The sequence below is a fragment of the Oncorhynchus mykiss genome, chromosome 6, assembly GCF_013265735.2.
Source record: "Oncorhynchus mykiss isolate Arlee chromosome 6, USDA_OmykA_1.1, whole genome shotgun sequence".
In the NCBI taxonomy this organism is placed as follows: domain Eukaryota; kingdom Metazoa; phylum Chordata; class Actinopteri; order Salmoniformes; family Salmonidae; genus Oncorhynchus; species Oncorhynchus mykiss.
Window position 1 is genome coordinate 12723920 of NC_048570.1, and position 19362 is coordinate 12743281.

A 19362-nucleotide genomic window follows, 5' to 3' on the forward strand; every position below is an offset into this window, starting at 1 on the left:
TGACAAGGTAGGGGGGTATACAGAAGATGGTAAAAGACCAATTTGGTCTTATTTGGTAAAAGACCAAGTCGATATTATGGCAAGAACAGCTCAAATAAGCAAAGAGAAACGACAGTACATCATTACTTTAAGACATGAAGGTCAGTCAATACGGAACATTTCAATAACTTTTTGCAGTCGCAAAAACCATCAAGCGCTATGATGAAACTGGCTCTCATGAGGACCGCCACAGGAATGGAAGACCCAGAGATAACTACTGCAGAGGATACGTTTATTAGAGTTACCAGCCTCAAAAATTGCAGCCCAAATAAATGTTTCACAGAGTTCAAGTAACAGACACATCAACATCAACTGTTCAGAGGAGACTGCGTGAATCAGGCCTTCATGGTTGAATTGCTCCAAAGAAATGACTACTAAAGGATACCAATAATAAGAAGAGACTTGCTTGGGCCAAGAAACACGAGCAATTAGAAACCGAACATTAGACCGGTTGAAATTTGTCCTTTAGTCTGATGAGTCCAAATTTGAGATTTTTGGTTCCAACCACCGTGTCTTTGTGAGATGTAGAGTAGGTGAACGGATGATCTCCGCATGTGTGTTTCCCACCGTAAAGCATGGAGGAAGAGGTGTGATGATGTGGGGGTGCTTTGCTGGTGACACTGTCTGTGATTTTGTTAGAATTCAAGGCACACTTAACCAGCATGGCTACCACAGCAATACATCATCCCATCTGGTTTGTGCTTAGTGGGACTATCATTTGTTTTTCAACAGGACAATGACCCAACACTATTGGGCTATTTGACCAAGAAGGAGAGTGATGGAGTGCTGCATCAGATGACCTGGCCTCCACAATCACCCGACCTCAACCCAATTGAAATGGTTTAGGATGAATCAGACTGCAGAGTAAAGGAAAAGTAGCCAACAAGTGCTCAACATGTGGGAACTCCTTCAAGACTGTTGGAAAAGCATTCCAAGGACCTCCCGAGTGACGCAGTGCCACTAGAGAGTCTGGGTTTGAGTCCAGGCTCTGTCGCAGCTGGCCGTGACCGGGAGACTCATGGGGTGGCGCACAATTGGCCCAGCGTCTTCCGGGTTAAGGGAGGGTTTGTCCTTGACCATCGCACACTAGCGACTCCTGTGGCGGTCCGGGAGCAGTGCAGTCGCCAGGTGTACGGTGTTCCCTCCGACACATTGGTGCGGCTGGCTTCTGGGTTAAGTGGGCATTATGTCAAGAAGCAGTGCGGCTTGGTTGGGTCGTGTTTCAGAGGACGCATGGACGCATGGCTCTCGATCTTCGCCTCTCCTGAGTCAGTACTGGAGTTGCAGCAATGAGACAAGACTGTTACTACGAAATGGATACCATGATAAAGGGGTAAAAAATAAATAAAAATAAAGAAAAAGGAAAACCATTCCAGGTGAAGCTGGTTGAGAGAATGCCAAGAGTGTGCAAAGCTATCATCAAGGCAAAGTGTAGCTATTTGAAGAATCTCAAATATAAAATATATATTTTTTTGGTTACTACATGATGATGTGTGTTATTTCATAGTTTTGATGTCTTTACTATTATTCTACAATGTAGAAAATAGTACAAATAAAGAAAATCCCTTGAATGAGTAGGTGTGTCCAAACTTTTGACCGGTAGTGTACAAAGTATACCTGTTACTGCTGGCTCCTGCTCCTCTTCTGAAAGCTCGACCAGGAATGGCTCAGCAGAGACCTGGCTGTAATCGGATTGGCCCTTCTCTTGTCCAGCTTCCTTTGCCTCCTCTCCTTCCTCTGCCATAGGCTCCTGTACTGATGTAAGGTCTGAATCCTGTGCTGAGCCCTCCCCTCCCTCCTCCATATTTGGGTTTGGCTCTGTACTCTCAATGCTGGGCTCTGGCTCTGCCTGGTCTTCCTCTTCATCTTCCTCTTCCTCCACCAGTACAACTTGTACAGCTGTGTACTGCTCTGGAAGAGAGATAATTACCAATGTTGTTTTAAGTGCAGCCCTGGTAAACTGAGAACCCACTACAATGGTATGAAAGACATCAATGGTCATTCTACAGTAGGCTGTGTGTATGATGGGGAACTACCTGTTGGCTGCAGTGGACTCTCTGGCACAGGGGCAGTAGGAGGCTGTGGTGCTGAGACAGGCTTCAGGGAAACTAGGGGATAGGGGAAGCACTCAGGCTGGGACTGGGGAGAGTGGGGCAGGAACTGGGCCTGGAGCTGGTTCTCTAGAGGGGAGGTGAGGGACATGTTGGTGAGGAGGCCTGGAGAGGCTGGGAGGGCAGAGGGCTGGGTTTGGAGCTGAGACTGGAGGCTGGGTGATGGGAGAGTAGCCTGGGCTGAGACAGGTGGGGATGAGTGGAGGGCCGATTTCGGAGGGGACACCAGGGGCACGCGAGGGCTCTGGGGAGAGGTGATTGGGCGGAAGATGGGGCTGGGCGGGGACATGGTGCGGTGGAAGGGGGAGGTTGGGAAGCGGGAGACCAATGTGGGACTGCGGGGGGAAGTGGGGGTGGGGCTGTCCGATTTCCCAAAGTTGAATGCTGTGTCAGTCAAGCTGCGCTGGTACCGCCTTAATGGAGGTTTGACTGTGTGGAGAGAGAGGGAGGGAAGAAAGACCAACATGAAGAAATACACTGCAACCAGGCAGATAATGGTTGTTAAGGTTCAGGCATGATTGACTGTTACTGGCTTCATAATCACACATTGCGTAGAGCCACTTCTTGGTTTGTCAACGCTTATAAACGCACACACACACACACACACACACACACACACACACACACAGGACTTACCTGTGCGGGGGGAGCCGGGGCTGGATGGGCTATGGGAGGATACTGACGACAGCTGTCTGAAGAACTCTCTGGGGTTCATGGAGCGCTGTGATACCAGCATCGCTGCCTCCTACAGGTAGGAGGAGGAATCACACCATGCTTTACTGAATGATGTAAAGGAAACTACAGGTCTCAATAGTCTAGAGCTGCCTCCTCTACTCCTTCCTTTCCATTCCTTTCCTTCATCTGCGCTGGCTTAACAGAAGCGGACAGGTTCCTATAAAAGGCCATATTCCTTTGCCCTATCCTGTGTTTTCAGATCTGTGCAGATGAAGGACAGCAGACTAGGAAGCCATTTCAGAGCATTGGGATACATTGTATGCGAGAGGTACAACAGGTAAGGAAGTAGTATGTTTAGAGAAGAGTATGATGGGAGTTTATATGGAAAAGAGAGGTCAGTATGAGAGACTCACTGCTGCTTTCTCAATGGACTCGCTGCGTCTGAAGCGAAATCTCATGTCCTCCTCATGCTCTCTCTCCTGCAGCTCCTGCCACACCCCAACAGAGGTCAGAATTCAGACAAGAGTTCAGACACACTTAAGTAGCCCAATAACTTCCTCACTAATTGGTTATTTCTCTCACCCATCTAGATTTCTCTTGTTTCCTCACTTCTGCCTCCAGCTGGACCTGCATTCTCCTGAGAGATACAGAGATGTCAAATACCTTATAGGTCTTAGGTAGCCTTTCCAATTATGATGACACATTCAATACCTGACATGGCCACAAGAGGCTACCCTTGAGTCAGAGATCGTTTGAGTCTTGAGTCAGTGTGTGTGTGTCCTAGTCCTGACCTCTGCTCTTCGATCATCTGTAGTTTCTCGTTCATCTTCCTCTCCCTCTCATCAGCCTCTTTCTGTTCCTTCCAAACTCTTTCTTTCTCCCAACGTCGTCTGTCCTCCACTGCACGCTTCCTCTCCTCTTCCTTCCTCCGCTCCTCCTCACGCTGAGAGAGAGAGATGGAACACAATAGATGAAGACTTAATAACAGTAGATAATATGAACTTTAAAGATGTGATGTGAACATTGAAGGTAAATACTAGAAAAACTGTCTAAGCTATGAGGGTAACTTTTTAAAATTTTAATTTATCTTTGTTTAACTAGGCAAGTCAGTTAAGAACTAATTCTTATTTACAATGACGGCCTAGGAACAGTGGGTTAACTGCCTTGTGCTGAACGACAGATTTTTACCTTGTAAGCTCAGGTATTCGATCTAGCAACCTTTCAGTTACTGGCCCAAAGCTCTAACCACTAGGCTACCTGAGGGTAACTGTGACTGTGTGCCTGTGTAAACTACCTCTGCACGTGCCCAGAAGGAGTCTCTGTTGGCGCGGCTCATCTCCATGGCAGCGTTAGTCTTCCTGTAGTTCGTGCCCTGTCAACAGAGAGATACAGACGCAGAGGAAAGAGTGTTAATGGAGAACAACACTGTTTGAACACACAGTTTGTAACTTAGACTATTGACAAGGAGCCTTGGGTGTTTTTAACTTGTGATTGATTTTTTATTGATTTTTTAAACATACAGTAAGTACAATTTATGACAAGAGATTAAAACAGAGAATCTGAATGTGTGGCACAGTTCCAGGATGTGTCCAGGTGTTAGCACCCCCTCTTGTGGATAGATATGGTATTGCAAGGGGACCACTCACCACTGTCTCCTTGTCCTTGGACCGACTGATTCTTCTGACATGCTCTGTCGGGGAGCGGACTTTACTGAGCTCAGCACCTATCTTCTCCTCTGTCACATCCTCCTTACTCTCAGCACTGATAAACACATAGGCCTCCTGAGAGAGCGAGAGCGAGAGAGAGTGTGTGTGTGAGTACAGTGGGGAGCTGCTACACCGGCATCTGATGTCAAGTCTATAATGCACTAGTGTCAGGTTGGTTGCTGCATGTTCATCTCTGCCCCAGACAGTGCTCTGATGAACAAGCTTGTTCTGAAACATGTCAGCATGAAAGATTATTGAAGGGAAACAAGTTGCGGTCCTGAACATTGTTTGACATTCCAAGCGAGGATAACCTTCAGCTGTAAATTGGTCTGCACACTACAGCTGTGCCACAGACTCTTTGCATGATGTCACTTGAACTTTCCGGACGAAATAATGGCATTTTTATTGGCTGCTACAGTATCAAAATGTGTGAAACTACATCGCTCAGATAGAATTCTACTCCGGCATTCCAAATGAGAGAAAGGGATATTTTCCCACCTTTTTCATTTACCCCCTGAAATCATATGTACACACACACACCCCCACACACACACACACTGAAGTAGTTCTTTGAAAGCTTTTCCCCCCAGTGGTTTCCTCTTGGCTGTGGACTTCGTTGTGTAACAGCTTTAGCGATGAGGACAGACAAAACGAGTCTCTGGCTTACACTAGAGAAGACAGGACGAAACGTATCAGTTTGGAAGAGATAGAAAGGGAAGAGAGAGGTGTAGAAACGGGAGAGAGTGTGTAGGGGGAGGAAGAGAGAATTCACAGAAAGCACAAGGAATGTAAAACAGTTGTTGCATATTAGGTGAGGGGAAAGTGGAAAGAGCAGACAGGATGCAGATATTCAACAATGACGAATGACCAACCTGGACCAGAAAGACAGCGATATAGAGGTCGACGTGTGGGTGCCCCGATGAAGCAACGGAGGCGAGTAAATCATCCGCCTCTACCCTCTTTTCTATTGGTCAATGTACAACCTCTGGAGAACAAACTCCGTTCGAGACTATCCTATCAACGGGACCTGAAGAACTAAGATCCTATGTTTCTCAAAAAACATATTCTATCTGGTTTTTATATGAATCGGCAGGACAGAAATGTAACCTCAAGGACGTGGTGTGTGTCTCTTTGTTAACAACAGCTGGTGCGCGATCTCTAATATTTAGGAAGTTTCAAGGTTATGCTCGTCAAACATTTATTTTTTTAATTCTGTTCGTCTGAGTTAGAATACCTCATGATAGTATGGTTTACAGCTTATCTACCAAGAGAGCTTTCATCCATATTTTTCGTAGCTGTTTATTTAACACCACAAACAGATGCTGGCACTAAGACTGCACTCAACGAGCTGTATAGGACTATAAGCAAACAAGAAGATGCTCATTCAGAGACGGCTCTCCTCGTGGCCGGTGATTTCAATGCAGAAAACCTTAAATCCGTCTTACCTCCATTCTACCAGCATGTCACCTGCGCAACTAGCAGCGAGAAAAAAAAACTAGATCACCTTTACTCCACACACAGAGACACATACACAGCTCTCCCGCACCCTCCAGTTAGCAAATCTGAACATATCCTCCTTATTCCTGCTTACAAGCAAAACTTCAAAAGTACCAGTGACACACTCAATACAGAAGTGGTCTGCTGAAGAGGATGCTAAACTACATGATTATTTCACTAGCACAGTCTGGAATATGTTCCGGCACTCATTTGATGGCATTAATAAGTGCATCGACGAAGTTGTCCCCACAGTGACCGTACTGTACGTACATATCCCAACCAGAAGCCATGGATTACAGGAAACTCCCACACTGAGCTAAAGGCTAGAGCTACCACTTTCAAGGAGCGAGACACTAACCCGGACGCTTATAAGAAATCCTTGCTACACCCTCCGACGAACCATCAAACAGGCAAAGCTTCAATACAGGACAAAGATTGAATCCTACTACACCGTCTCTGTTGCTTGTGGCAGGGCTTGCAAACTATTGCGGAATACAAAAGAAAATGCAGCCGCGAGTTGCCCAGTGACGCAAGCCTACTAGACATGCTAAATGCCTTCAATGCTCTCTTCGAGGCAAGCAACAGTGAACTATGCTCGCGGCACCAGCTGTTCTAGACGACTGTGTGATCACACTCTCCGTAGCCGATGTGAGTAAGACCTTTAAACAGGTTAACTTCTCTAGGATAGGGGGCAGCATTCTGAATTTTGGATGAAAAGCATGCCCAAATTCAACTGCCTGCTACTCATCCCCAGAATATACGATATGCATATTATTAGTAGATCTGGATAAAAAACACTCTGAAGTTTCTAAAACTGTTTGAATGATGTCTGTGAGTATAACAGAACTCATATGGCAGGCAAAAACCAAACAGGAAGTGGGAAATCTGAGGTTTGTAGTTTTTGAACTCACCCCTATCAAATTCACAGTGGGATATGGGTTATTTTGCACTTCCTAAGACTTCCACTAGATGTCAACCGTCTTTAGAACATTGTTTCAGGCTTCTCGTGTGAAGGGGGGCCAGATGGGAGCTGTTTGACTAAGGGGGAGGTATCATGAGAGGCATCTTTCGTTCCATTGCTTTTCTACAGACAATGGAATTCTCCGGTTGGAACATTATTGAACATTTATGATAAAAACATCTTAAAGATTGATTCTATACTTTGTTTGACAAGTTTCTTCGACCTGTAATATAACTTTTTGAACTTTTCGTCCGACTGGACCAGATCGTGCTTTTGGATTTGTTTACCAAACGCCTTAACAAAATAAGTTATTTGGACATAAATGGACATAAATGATGGACAGTATCGAACAAAACAAGCATTTATTGTGGAACTGCGATTCCTGGGAGTGCATTCTGATGAAGATCATCAAAGGTAAGGGAATATTTATAATGATCTTATGACTAATTTTGACTACCTGACGGCGGATATTTCTCTGGCTGGTTTGGGCTCTGAGCAGATTGTGCTTTTTCCGTAAAGTTCTTTTGAAATCTGACACAGCGGTTGCATTAAGGAGAAGTGTATCTAAAGTTCCATGCATAACACTTGAATTTTCATCAACATTTATAATGAGTATTTCTGTGAATTCATGTGGCTCTCTGCAATATCACTGCATGTTTTGGAACTACTGAACATAACACGCCAATGTAAAATAAGATTTTTGGATATAAATATGAACTTTACCGAACAAAACATATACATAAAAAAACACTAAACAAGAATGGTGTTCATAGGAGAACACCACGGAAAAAGCCACTGCTGTCCAAAATAAACATTGCTGCACATCTAAAGTTTGCAACAGTGTACCTGGATTTTCCATAGCGCTACTGGCAAAATATTCTGTGGACAGATGAAACTACAGTTGGGTTGTTTGCATGGAACACACAACACTATGTGTGGAGAAAGAATGTCACAGCACACCAACATCAAAACCTCATCCCAACTGTAAAGTATGGTGAAGGGAGCATCATGGTTTGGGGCTGCTTTGCTGCCTCAGGACCTGGACAGCTTGCTATCATTGGCGGTAATACAAATTCCCAAGTTTATCAAGACATTTTGCAGGAGAATGTAAAGCTATCTGTCCGCCAATTGAAGCTCAACAGAAGTTGGGTGATGCAACAGGACAACGACCCAAAACACAGAAGTAAGTCAACAACAGAATGGCTTCAACAGAAAAAAATATGCCTTCTGGAGTGGCCCAGGCAGAGTCTTGACCTCAACCCAATTGAGATGCTGTGGCATGACCTCAAGAGAGCCGTTCACACCAGACAATCCCAATAATATTGCTGAACTGAAACTGGAATGGTCTAAAATGGTCTAAAATTCTCCCTGATCCGCAACTACAGAAAATGTTTGGTTGAGGTTATTGCTGCCAAAGGAGGGTCAACCAGTTATTAAATCCAAGGGTTCACATACTTTTTCTTGCCACTGTACATATCTACCTAGTAGCCCTACACATCGACTCTGTATATAGCCATGTTATTTATTTATTTATTCCTTGTGTCACTATTTGATGACGTTTTCGTCTTTTGAGCTTCTAGTCATGAAATCTATGCAGCCTACTCAATCACTTTTTATAGCTACTGTTTACAGGCCTCCTGGGCCATATACAGCGTTCCTCACTGAGTTCCCTGAATTCCTATCGGACCTTGTAGTCATAGCAGATAATATTCTAATCTTTGGTGACTTTAATATTCACATGGAAAAGTCCACAGACCCACTCCAAAAGGCTTTCGGAGCCATCATCGACTCAGTGGGTTTTGTCCAACATGTCTCTGGACCCACTCCCGGTCACAGTCATACGCTGGACCTAGTTTTGTCCCATGGAATAAATGTTGTGGATCTTAATGCTTTTCCTCATAATCCTGGACTATCGGACCAGCATTTTATTACGTTTGCAATTGCAACAAATAATTTGCTCAGACCCCAACCAAGGATCATCAAAAGTCGTGCTATAAATTCACAGACAACACAAAGATTCCTTGATGTCCTTCCAGATTCCCTCTGTCTACCCAAGGAAGCCAGAGGACAAAAATCAGTTAACCACCTAACTGAGGAACTCAATTTAACCTTGCGCAATACCCTAGATGCAGTTGCACCCCTAAAAACATTTCTCATAAGAAACTAGCTCCCCGGTACACAGAAAATACCCGAGCTCTGAAGCAAGCTTCCAGAAAATTGGAACGGAAATGGCGCCACACCAAACTGGAAGTCTTCCGACTAGCTTGGAAAGACAGTACTGTGCAGTACCGAAGAGCCCTTACTGCTGCTCGATCATCCTATTTTTCTAACTTAATTGAGGAAAATAAGAACAACCCGAAATTCCTTTTTGATACTGTCGCAAAGCTAACTAAAAAGCAGCATTCCCCAAGAGAGGATGACTTTCACTTTAGCAGTGATAAATTCATGAACTTCTTTGAGGAAAAGATTATGATTATTAGAAAGCAAATTACGGACTCCTTAAATCTGCGTATTCCTTCAAAGCTCAGTTGTCCTGAGTCTGCACAACTCTGCCAGGACATAGGATCAAGAGAGACGCTCAAGTGTTTTAGTACTATATCTCGACACAATGATGAAAATAATCATGGCCTCTAAACCTTCAAGCTGCATACTGGACCCTATTCCAACTAAACTACTGAAAGAGCTACTTCCTGTGCTTGGCCCTCCTATGTTGAACATAATAAACGGCTCTCTATCCACCGGATGTGTACCAAACTCACTAAAAGTGGCAGTAATAAAGCCTCTCTTGAAAAAGCCAAACCTTGACCCAGAAAATATAAAAAAATATCGGCCTATATCGAATCTTCCATTCCTCTCAAAAAGTTTAGAAAAGGCTGTTGCGCAACAACTCACTGCCTTCCTGAAGACAAACAATGTATACGAAATGCTTCAGTCTGGTTTTAGACCCCATCATAGCACTGAGACGGCACTTGTGAAGGTGGTAAATGACATTTTAATGGCATCGGACCGAGGCTCTGCATCTGTCCTCGTGCTCCTAGACCTTAGTGCTGCTTTTGATACCATCGATCACCACATTCTTTTGGAGAGATTGGAAACCCAAATTGGTCTACACGGACAAGTTCTGGCCTGGTTTAGATCTTATCTGTCGGAAAGATATCAGTTGGTCTCTGTGGATGGTTTGTCCTCTGACAAATCAACTGTAAATGTCGGTGTTCCTCAAGGTTCCGTTTTAGGACCACTATTGTTTTCACTATATATTTTACCTCTTGGGGATGTCATTTGAAAAGATAATGTTAACTTTCACTGCTATGCGGATGACACACAGCTGTACATTTCAATGAAACATGGTGAAGCCCCAAAATTGCCCTTGCTAGAAGCATGTGTTTCAGACATAAGGAAGTGGATGGCTGCAACCTTTCTACTTATAAACTCGGACAAAACAGAGATGCTTGTTCTAGGTCCCAAGAAACAAAAAGATCTTCTGTTGAATCTGACAATTAATCTTAATGGTTGTACAGTCATCTCAAATAAAACTGTGAAGGACCTCGGCGTTACTCTGGACCCTGATCTCTCTTTTGAAGAACATATCAAGACCATTTCAAGGACAGCTTTTTTCCATCTACGTAACATTGCAAAAATCAGAAACTTTCTCTCCAAAAATGATGCCGAAAAATTAATCCATGCTTTTGTCACTTCTAGGTTAGACTACTGCAATGCTCTACTTTCCGGCTACCCGGATAAAGCACTAAATAAACTTCAGTTAGTGCTAAATACGGCTGCTAGAATCCTGACTAGAACCAAAAAAATATATCATATTACTCCAGTGCTAGCCTGTCTACACTGGCTTCCTGTCAAAGCAAGGGCTGATTTCAAGGTTTTACTGCTAACCTACAAAGCATTAAATGGGCTTGCTCCTACCTATCTCTCTGATTTGGTCCTGCCGTACATACCTACACGTACGCTACGGTCACAAGACGCAGGCCTCCTAATTGTCCCTAGAATTTCTAAGCAAACAGCTGGAGGCAGGGCTTTCTCCTATAGAGCTCCATTTTTATGGAACGGTCTGCCTACCCATGTCAGAGACGCAAACTCGTTCTCAACCTTTAAGTCTCTACTGAAGACTCATCTCTTCAGTGGGTCATATGATTGAGTGTAGTCTGGCCCAGGAGTGGGAAGGTGAACGGAATGGCTCTGGAGCAACGAACCGGTTCCCCTCTTTCCACTGGGATTCTCTGCCTCTAACCCTATTACAGGGGCTGAGTCACTGGCTTACTGGGGCTCTCTCATGCCGTCCCTGGAGGGGGTGCGTCACCTGAGTGGGTTGATTCACTGATGTGGTCATCCTGTCTGGGTTGGCCCCCCCCCCCCCCCTTGGGTTGTGCCGTGGCGGAGGTCTTTGTGGGCTATACTCAGCCTTGTCTCAGGATGGTAAGTTGGTGGTTGAAGATATCCCTCTAGTGGTGTGGGGGCTGTGCTTTGGCAAAGTGGGTGGGGTTATATCCTTCCTGTTTGGCCCTGTCCGGGGGTGTCCTCCGATGGGGCCACAGTGTCTCCTGACCCCTCCTGTCTCAGCCTCCAGTATTTATGCTGCAGTAGTTTGTGTCGGGGGGCTAGGGTCAGTTTGTTATATCTGGAGTACTTCTCCTATCCTATTCGGTGTCCTGTGTGAATCTAAGTGTGCGTTCTCTAATTCTCTCCTTCTCTCTTTCTTTCTCTCTCTCGGAGGACCTGAGCCCTAGGACCATGCCCCAGGACTACCTGACATGATGACTCCTTGCTGTCCCCAGTCCACCTGGCCGTGCTGCTGCTCCAGTTTCAACTGTTCTGCCTTATTATTATTCGACCATGCTGGTCATTTATGAACATTTTAACATCTTGGCCATGTTCTGTTATAATCTCCACCCGGCACAGCCAGAAGAGGACTGGCCACCCCACATAGCCTGGTTCCTCTCTAGGTTTCTTCCTAGGTTTTGGCCTTTCTAGGGAGTTTTTCCTAGCCACCGTGCTTCTACACCTGCATTGCTTGCAGTTTGGGGTTTTAGGCTGGGTTTCTGTACAGCACTTTGAGATATCAGCTGATGTACGAAGGGCTATATAAATACATTTGATTTGATTTCTAGTTTTATTGTCTCCCACAGAGTGTGGATCTGTCTCTGTCCGTTCGTTAGTCACATGCAATATCTCAGACAGTACTGGCCCGATTTTGACAAAACTTGGGTGAATGATGCAGCATTTTCAAAATTATTCGCCCAAGGTGGGAGCTATTGTAATGACCTGAAATCTGTTAGTCAGATGCAAATATCTTATGTGGAAGGACCACCAGAGGGCAGAATGGGCTCACGGATAGTAGCCCAACAAGGCATGGGAGACAAGGTAACCAGAGGCAATTAAGCACAGCTGACAGTACTAATGACATATTCTCCTTCCCCTATAAGAGAGAGTATGGAACCAGCAGAGAGGGGGGGGGGGAAAACTATCTCTGGAAGATGGCCACCGAGACAGAGGAGCGATCCATGAAGAACCACTAAGACGGTGACCATCCCGTGACTTTTGTTGTAGTTTAAAGATAATCCTATTATGTTCTTGTTTCATCTGGAGAAGAAGATGTATGTTTTTCCTTGGAAGATGTTCATTGATTATGTTGGAGTGTTTGTGTTGACCCAATGCCCTCAATAGAGAACTGTGTTCAATCAAGAAAACCTACTCCTGACTCGTTTATTCCACCTTCCCGCTTTAGAGTGACGCCCAATTACTTGGTCCGCTCACACTTAATAGGCCCACACACAGTTGCACTCCCTCCCTCAATTCTCCCTCCCTAACTTCTCGCAAGCAGTGTGAGGTTCCCCTGAGGGAGGAAGGAGGGCGTTGTGGTGAAGAGGGTGTAAATTATCTCCTGCCTCTCCTGTCTCGGTCTGTCATTATGTTTCAGATGATAGGCTTCTCCTTAATACTGCCTCCTCTAAGGCTTCTCCTAACTGTCTCTCTGTCATTATGCTTCAGATGATAGAGGAGACAGTATTAAGGAGAAGCCTAAGGCCTCTGTCTAATATTGTCTCTAAGGTAACAGCTTGCTCATTAACATACACAACCTCTCCTCCTCCTCTCTCTTCCCCTCTTTTCCCTTTCCCCTCACACACCCTGTCCTCTCCTCGGTCCTCTTTCATAGACCTCACACACCCTGTCCTCTCCTCTCTTTCATAGACCTCTCCTCACACACCCTGTCCTCTCCTCACACACCCTGTCCTCTCCTTGGTCCTCTTTCATAGACCTCCCCTCACACACCCTGTCCTCTCCTCTGTCATCTTTCATAGACTTCTCCTATCCTCCCATTCTTACTCCTTCCCCTTCCCTCCCCTTTACTTTCCTCCTCTATACTTGTCCTGTCTCGTTCCCTTCATTCCCCTAAATCTTCCCCCCTTAGTTTTCACCCCAACTGCTTCCACTGTCACCTGTCTACCTGACGGTCTACTGGTCTTTTCCACTTAGATTGAGCAACAATGAGCAATTGTGCAAAAGACTTGTTGATACAATATGAGACTCACTCAAACGCTGCAGGTGATTCACCCTCTCACACAGTTGCTAGCTGAGACTTGTAGAGGGAGAAAGAGAGAAAGAGAGAACAGAATTGCCATGGGGCTTTCTGACTCGGTCAGAACACATCCCAATGTTCTAATCCTGACTAATAATTCCAAGGGTTTTGGACAAAAAACAACAATAATAACCCAGTTCCCACTACTTCTAGACATCCTAGTCTCTCCTTCTGTCATGTTTGTTGTTTCAGTTGGTGCTGTAGCTTCTCACAGAACTGTCAGACTGGAACACAAATGTATTTTCGTATTAAACAAATATAGCACTCTAACATATGGACTGGGAACAACAACATACACTATATTTAATGAAGAGTATGATATACACTATATTTAATGAAGAGTATGATATACACTATATTTAATGAATTAAATTAATCTACACTGTAGGAGTATTAATATGCCTCACGACAGAGCAGGATTAGGCCAGCTGGAAGTGCCGCAATGTCTATGCATGTTGACGGAGCACTGGTGCCCTTTCCACCACACGAGGGCGCTACACCAGAAATAAGTCTCTCCTAAAAAGCAACTCACCAAAATTACAGTATGAATCAGAAGATTAAGTGAGTTTTGTCCTTTTACCGAGAAGTTAACCACCTCACACAGCTTCCTGGAAGCCACATCTTTTACAAGGTTACAGTAAGAATTAGTCTTTTGAGGTGACTGGCCAAACCTATAAAAGCAAACTGGCTCTGGCTGTATGTCCTGATTGAGTAAGTGTTTATTAATCCAAGTCACCTTCCAGTAACGCTGTATGACACAAGTGTCACGTGGTTTTATAGACCCCACATGGTGATGGAGACAAAATGTTGACTAATACATGACAGAGAGATGGGGAAAGCTCAGGTCTCAGAGAAAGGGCTCATCAAACATAAAGAACAGCAGGACTGCAATGTGAATATAATACCCAGATGCTTTAATCTGACATTGGACACCTACTCATTCAAGGGTTTTTCTTTATTTGTATTTCCTACATTGTAGAATATTAGTGAAGACATCAAAAATATGAAATAACAAATATGGTATCATGTAGTAACCAAAAAAGTGTTAAACAAATCAAAATATATTTTATGTTTGAAATTCTTCAAAGTAACCACAATCTTTGCATTCTCTCAACCAGCTTCATGAGGTAGTCACCTGGAATGCATTTCAATTAAGAGCTGTGCCTTGTTAATTTGTGGAATTTCTTTCCTTCTTAATTCGTTTGAGCCAATCAGTGCTGTGACAAGGTAGGGGTGATATACAGAAGATGGTCTTTTAGCAAATAAGGCTAAGTCCATATTATGCCAAGAACAGCTCAAATAAGCAAACGGAAATGACAGTCCATCATTACTTTAAGACATGACTTTGAAAGTTTCTTCAAGTCCAGTTGCAAAAACCATGAAGTGCTATGATGAAACTGGCTCTCATGAGGAAAGCCACAGGAAAAAAGACCCAGGATTACCTCTGCTGCAGAGGATAAGTTCCTTAGAGTTAACTGCATCTCAGATTGCAGCCCAAATAAATGCTTTACAGAGTTCAAGTAACAGACACATCTCGGAGTAGATGAACATGATCACATGATCTCCGCATTTGTAGTTCCCACCGTGAAGGATGGAGGAGGTGGTGTGGGGGTGCTTTGCTGGTGACACTGTCTGTGATTTATTTAGAATTTAAAGCACACTTAACCAGCATGGCTACCACAGCATTCTGCAGCAATACGCCATCCCATCTGGTTTGAGCTTAGTGGTACTATAATTTGTTTTTTAACAGGACAGACCCAAAACACACCTCCAAGCTGTGTAAGGGCTATTTGACCAAGAAGGAGAGTGATGAAGTGCTGCATCAGATGACCTGGCCTCCACAATCACCTGACCTCGACCCAATTGAGATGTTTTGGGATGAGTTGGACCGCAGAGGGAAGCAAAAAGCAGCCAACAAATGCTCAGCATATGTGGGAACTCCAGGTGAAGCTGGTTGAGAGAATGCCAAGAGTGTGCAAAGCTGTCATCAAGGCAAAGTGGCTACTTTGAAGAATCTCAAATATAAAATATATTTGGATTTGTTAAACACTTTTTTGGTTACTACATGATTCCATATTATTTCATAGTTTTGAGATCTTCACTATTATTATACAAAGTAGAACATAGGAAAAATAAAGGAAAAACCCTTGAATGAGTCGGTGTGTCAACTTTTGACTGGTACACACACACGTACGTGTATATATATATATATATATATATATATATATATATATATAAAAATCAATCAATCTTGAACAGGATTAGTCCTATCTATTTTGGATGCAATTTGAATGGAATTGATGGAGAGAGACAGAGTGCGCTCATGTGTGCACTGATTTAAAGCCACAATATTCCAGTAATTGGCTGTTTTAAAACTCTGCAGCTGCAATTTAAAAAATGCAACATTACAATTAAAAAAATATGATGACTCCCGATAGCCAGATGGAGATGGGTAAATTAGATGTGCATTCAGTCCTAATATTACTGTAACATAGGCTTTGCTGCAGCAAATATAGGCCTACCTGTCACGAGAAAAATAAGTTCCCATGATGAGATAATACATGCATTGTGAACTGCGCTCCATATGGAGATACACTGTCTGTCCCCACCCTGAGCGCTGATGATTGATCATGCAGATAGCAGAGTAGACCGTGGTCTGTAGATAAACCAGACTTAGACATCACATATCATTTAACGTCATTCTGTTCATAGAAATAACGTATTATAATTTGCAGTTCTCTCACAGTTATTTATCCAGAGAAAATCTCAGTAAACCATTCTATTCAACGCTAACACATACTTGACCTATTATGTAATAAAGCCACACACACAAACTATGATATATCTGAGACTGGGGTCACAGAGGTTCCTGGGCCAAATACTTAACCGGGTAAAACATTCAATAAAAAAGTAACAACAGGGTCTGGCTATAGGCTGAATGGATGACACCTTTATATGTAAACTAGTAACAACGGGGTCTGGCTATAGGCTGAATGGATGACACCTTTATATGTAAACTAGTAACAACGGGGTCTGGTTATAGGCTGAATGGATGACACCTTTATATGTAAACTAGTAACAACGGGGTCTGGCTATAGGCTGAATGGATGACACCTTTATATGTAAACTAGTAACAACGGGGTCTGGCTATAGGCTGAATGGATGACACCTTTATATGTAAACTAGTAACAACGGGGTCTGGCTATAGGCTGAATGGATGACACCTTTATATGTAAACTAGTAACAACGGGGTCTGGTTATAGGCTGAATGGATGACACCTTTATATGTAAACTAGTAACAACGGGGTCTGGCTATAGGCTGAATGGATGACACCTTTATATGTAAACTAGTAACAACAGGGTCTGGCTATAGGCTGAATGGATGACACCTTTATATGTAAACTAGTAACAACGGGGTCTGGCTATAGGCTGAATGGATGACACCTTTATATGTAAACTAGTAACAACGGGGTCTGGTTATAGGCTGAATGGATGACACCTTTATATGTAAACTAGTAACAACGGGGTCTGGCTATAGGCTGAATGGATGACACCTTTATATGTAAACTAGTAACAACGGGGTCTGGCTATAGGCTGAATGGATGACACCTTTATATGTAAACTAGTAACAACGGGGTCTAGTTATAGGCTGAATGGATGACACCTTTATATGTAAACTAGTAACAACGGGGTCTGGCTATAGGCTGAATGGATGACACCTTTATATGTAAACTAGTAACAACGGGGTCTGGCTATAGGCTGAATGGATGACACCTTTATATGTAAACTAGTAACAACGGGGTCTGGCTATAGGCTGAATGGATGACACCTTTATATGTAAACTAGTAACAACGGGGTCTGGTTATAGGCTGAATGGATGACACCTTTATATGTAAACTAGTAACAACGGGGTCTGGCTATAGGCTGAATGGATGACACCTTTATATGTAAACTAGTAACAACGGGGTCTGGCTATAGGCTGAATGGATGACACCTTTATATGTAAACTAGTAACAACGGGGTCTGGTTATAGGCTGAATGGATGACACCTTTATATGTAAACTAGTAACAACGGGGTCTGGCTATAGGCTGAATGGATGACACCTTTATATGTAAACTAGTAACAACGGGGTCTGGCTATAGGCTGAATGGATGACACCTTTATATGTAAACTAGTAACAACGGGGTCTGGCTATAGGCTGAATGGATGACACCTTTATATGTAAACTAGTAACAACGGGGTCTGGCTATAGGCTGAATGGATGACACCTTTATATGTAAACTAGTAACAACGGGGTCTGGCTATAGGCTGAATGGATGACACCTTTATATGTAAACTAGTAACAACGGGGTCTGGTTATAGGCTGAATGGATGACACCTTTATATGTAAACTAGTAACAACGGGGTCTGGCTATAGGCTGAATGGATGACACCTTTATATGTAAACTAGTAACAACGGGGTCTGGCTATAGGCTGAATGGATGACACCTTTATATGTAAACTAGTAACAACGGGGTCTGGCTATAGGCTGAATGGATGACACCTTTATATGTAAACTAGTAACAACGGGGTCTGGCTATAGGCTGAATGGATGACACCTTTATATGTAAACTAGTAACAACGGGGTCTGGCTATAGGCTGAATGGATGACACCTTTATATGTAAACTAGTAACAACGGGGTCTGGCTATAGGCTGAATGGATGACACCTTTATATGTAAACTAGTAACAACGGGGTCTGGCTATAGGCTGAATGGATGACACCTTTATATGTAAACTAGTAACAACGGGGTCTGGCTATAGGCTGAATGGATGACACCTTTATATGTAAACTAGTAACAACGGGGTCTGGCTATAGGCTGAATGGATGACACCTTTATATGTAAACTAGTAACAACGGGGTCTGGTTAAAGGCTGAATGGATGACCCATAAACGTCTCTGCAGTAAGATGGAAATGTTAAATAAATACTATTTTACAGCAAGCCAGCATCTGGACAGTTCACACACACACACACACACACACACACACACACACACAATCCTCCTCTTCCTCCCTGAAGGGACTATTATTTTCTCTGTTTCCTGTGAGGCCCTGTCACCACTTGGTGAGTGTTTATACTGTGCCCGCCGGTGGCCCATCTCCCATCTCGGTGGCAATGTGTGGTGACCCCTACCCCCGTGCCTTCCTGCCACCAGCCTGGACATTGGCCTGGCCCGCCACTGGACCATACAAACCCATGCGGTAGGAAGTGCACTGAAGACAGGAAGACGTTTAACAATGAAAGGTAAACTACTGTGTGTAAATATAGAGCATGTGTGTGTATTTATGTTTGTATGTGAGAGAGACTGAGATAAGTATTGTGTTTGTTTGTATGTGCATAATGCACGTGCAGGTTTGATGCATATATATATGTGTGTGTGTGTGTGTGTGTGTATATATAATGCACGTGCTGGTGCGATGCGTGTGTGTATGTGTGTGTCTTACCAAGTGTGACAACATCACTATTCATTCCCTCGTTCCTGGTCAGGCCAGTTCCACCCTTCCTACACGAGCAACACCAACTCTCTGTATTGTCTTGACAACAGTTACTATAGGAGGGTGTTTATCCATTATTCATTGTTAGAGAAACAGTGAAGAGAAGAAACAGAGTAACATTCCACAATGGTACCAACACAGGATGTAGGAGATAGAGAAAACACTTAACTCCCATATTAATCATGCCACTCCTGAATACTATCAAATGCTGCAGCTGCAATGAGGTCACTGACTAGATGACTGCACG

General features: G+C 43.7%; 1 protein-coding gene across 1 annotated transcript in view; it reads right to left on the reverse strand.

Moving 5' to 3' along the window:
- The window catches only part of si:dkey-40c11.2 (drebrin-like protein B), a 48562-nt gene that overhangs the window by 2167 nt on the left and 27033 nt on the right, over positions 1 to 19362 (reverse strand). The window contains exons 5-12 of the mRNA XM_021605293.2: positions 4472 to 4606; positions 4120 to 4197; positions 3617 to 3768; positions 3408 to 3462; positions 3239 to 3313; positions 2787 to 2895; positions 2076 to 2579; positions 1657 to 1950 (exon numbers count right to left, since the gene is read on the reverse strand). Of these exons, the coding sequence (XP_021460968.2) occupies positions 1657 to 1950; positions 2076 to 2579; positions 2787 to 2895; positions 3239 to 3313; positions 3408 to 3462; positions 3617 to 3768; positions 4120 to 4197; positions 4472 to 4606 (1402 nt within the window). The remainder of the gene's footprint in view (positions 1 to 1656; positions 1951 to 2075; positions 2580 to 2786; positions 2896 to 3238; positions 3314 to 3407; positions 3463 to 3616; positions 3769 to 4119; positions 4198 to 4471; positions 4607 to 19362) is intronic.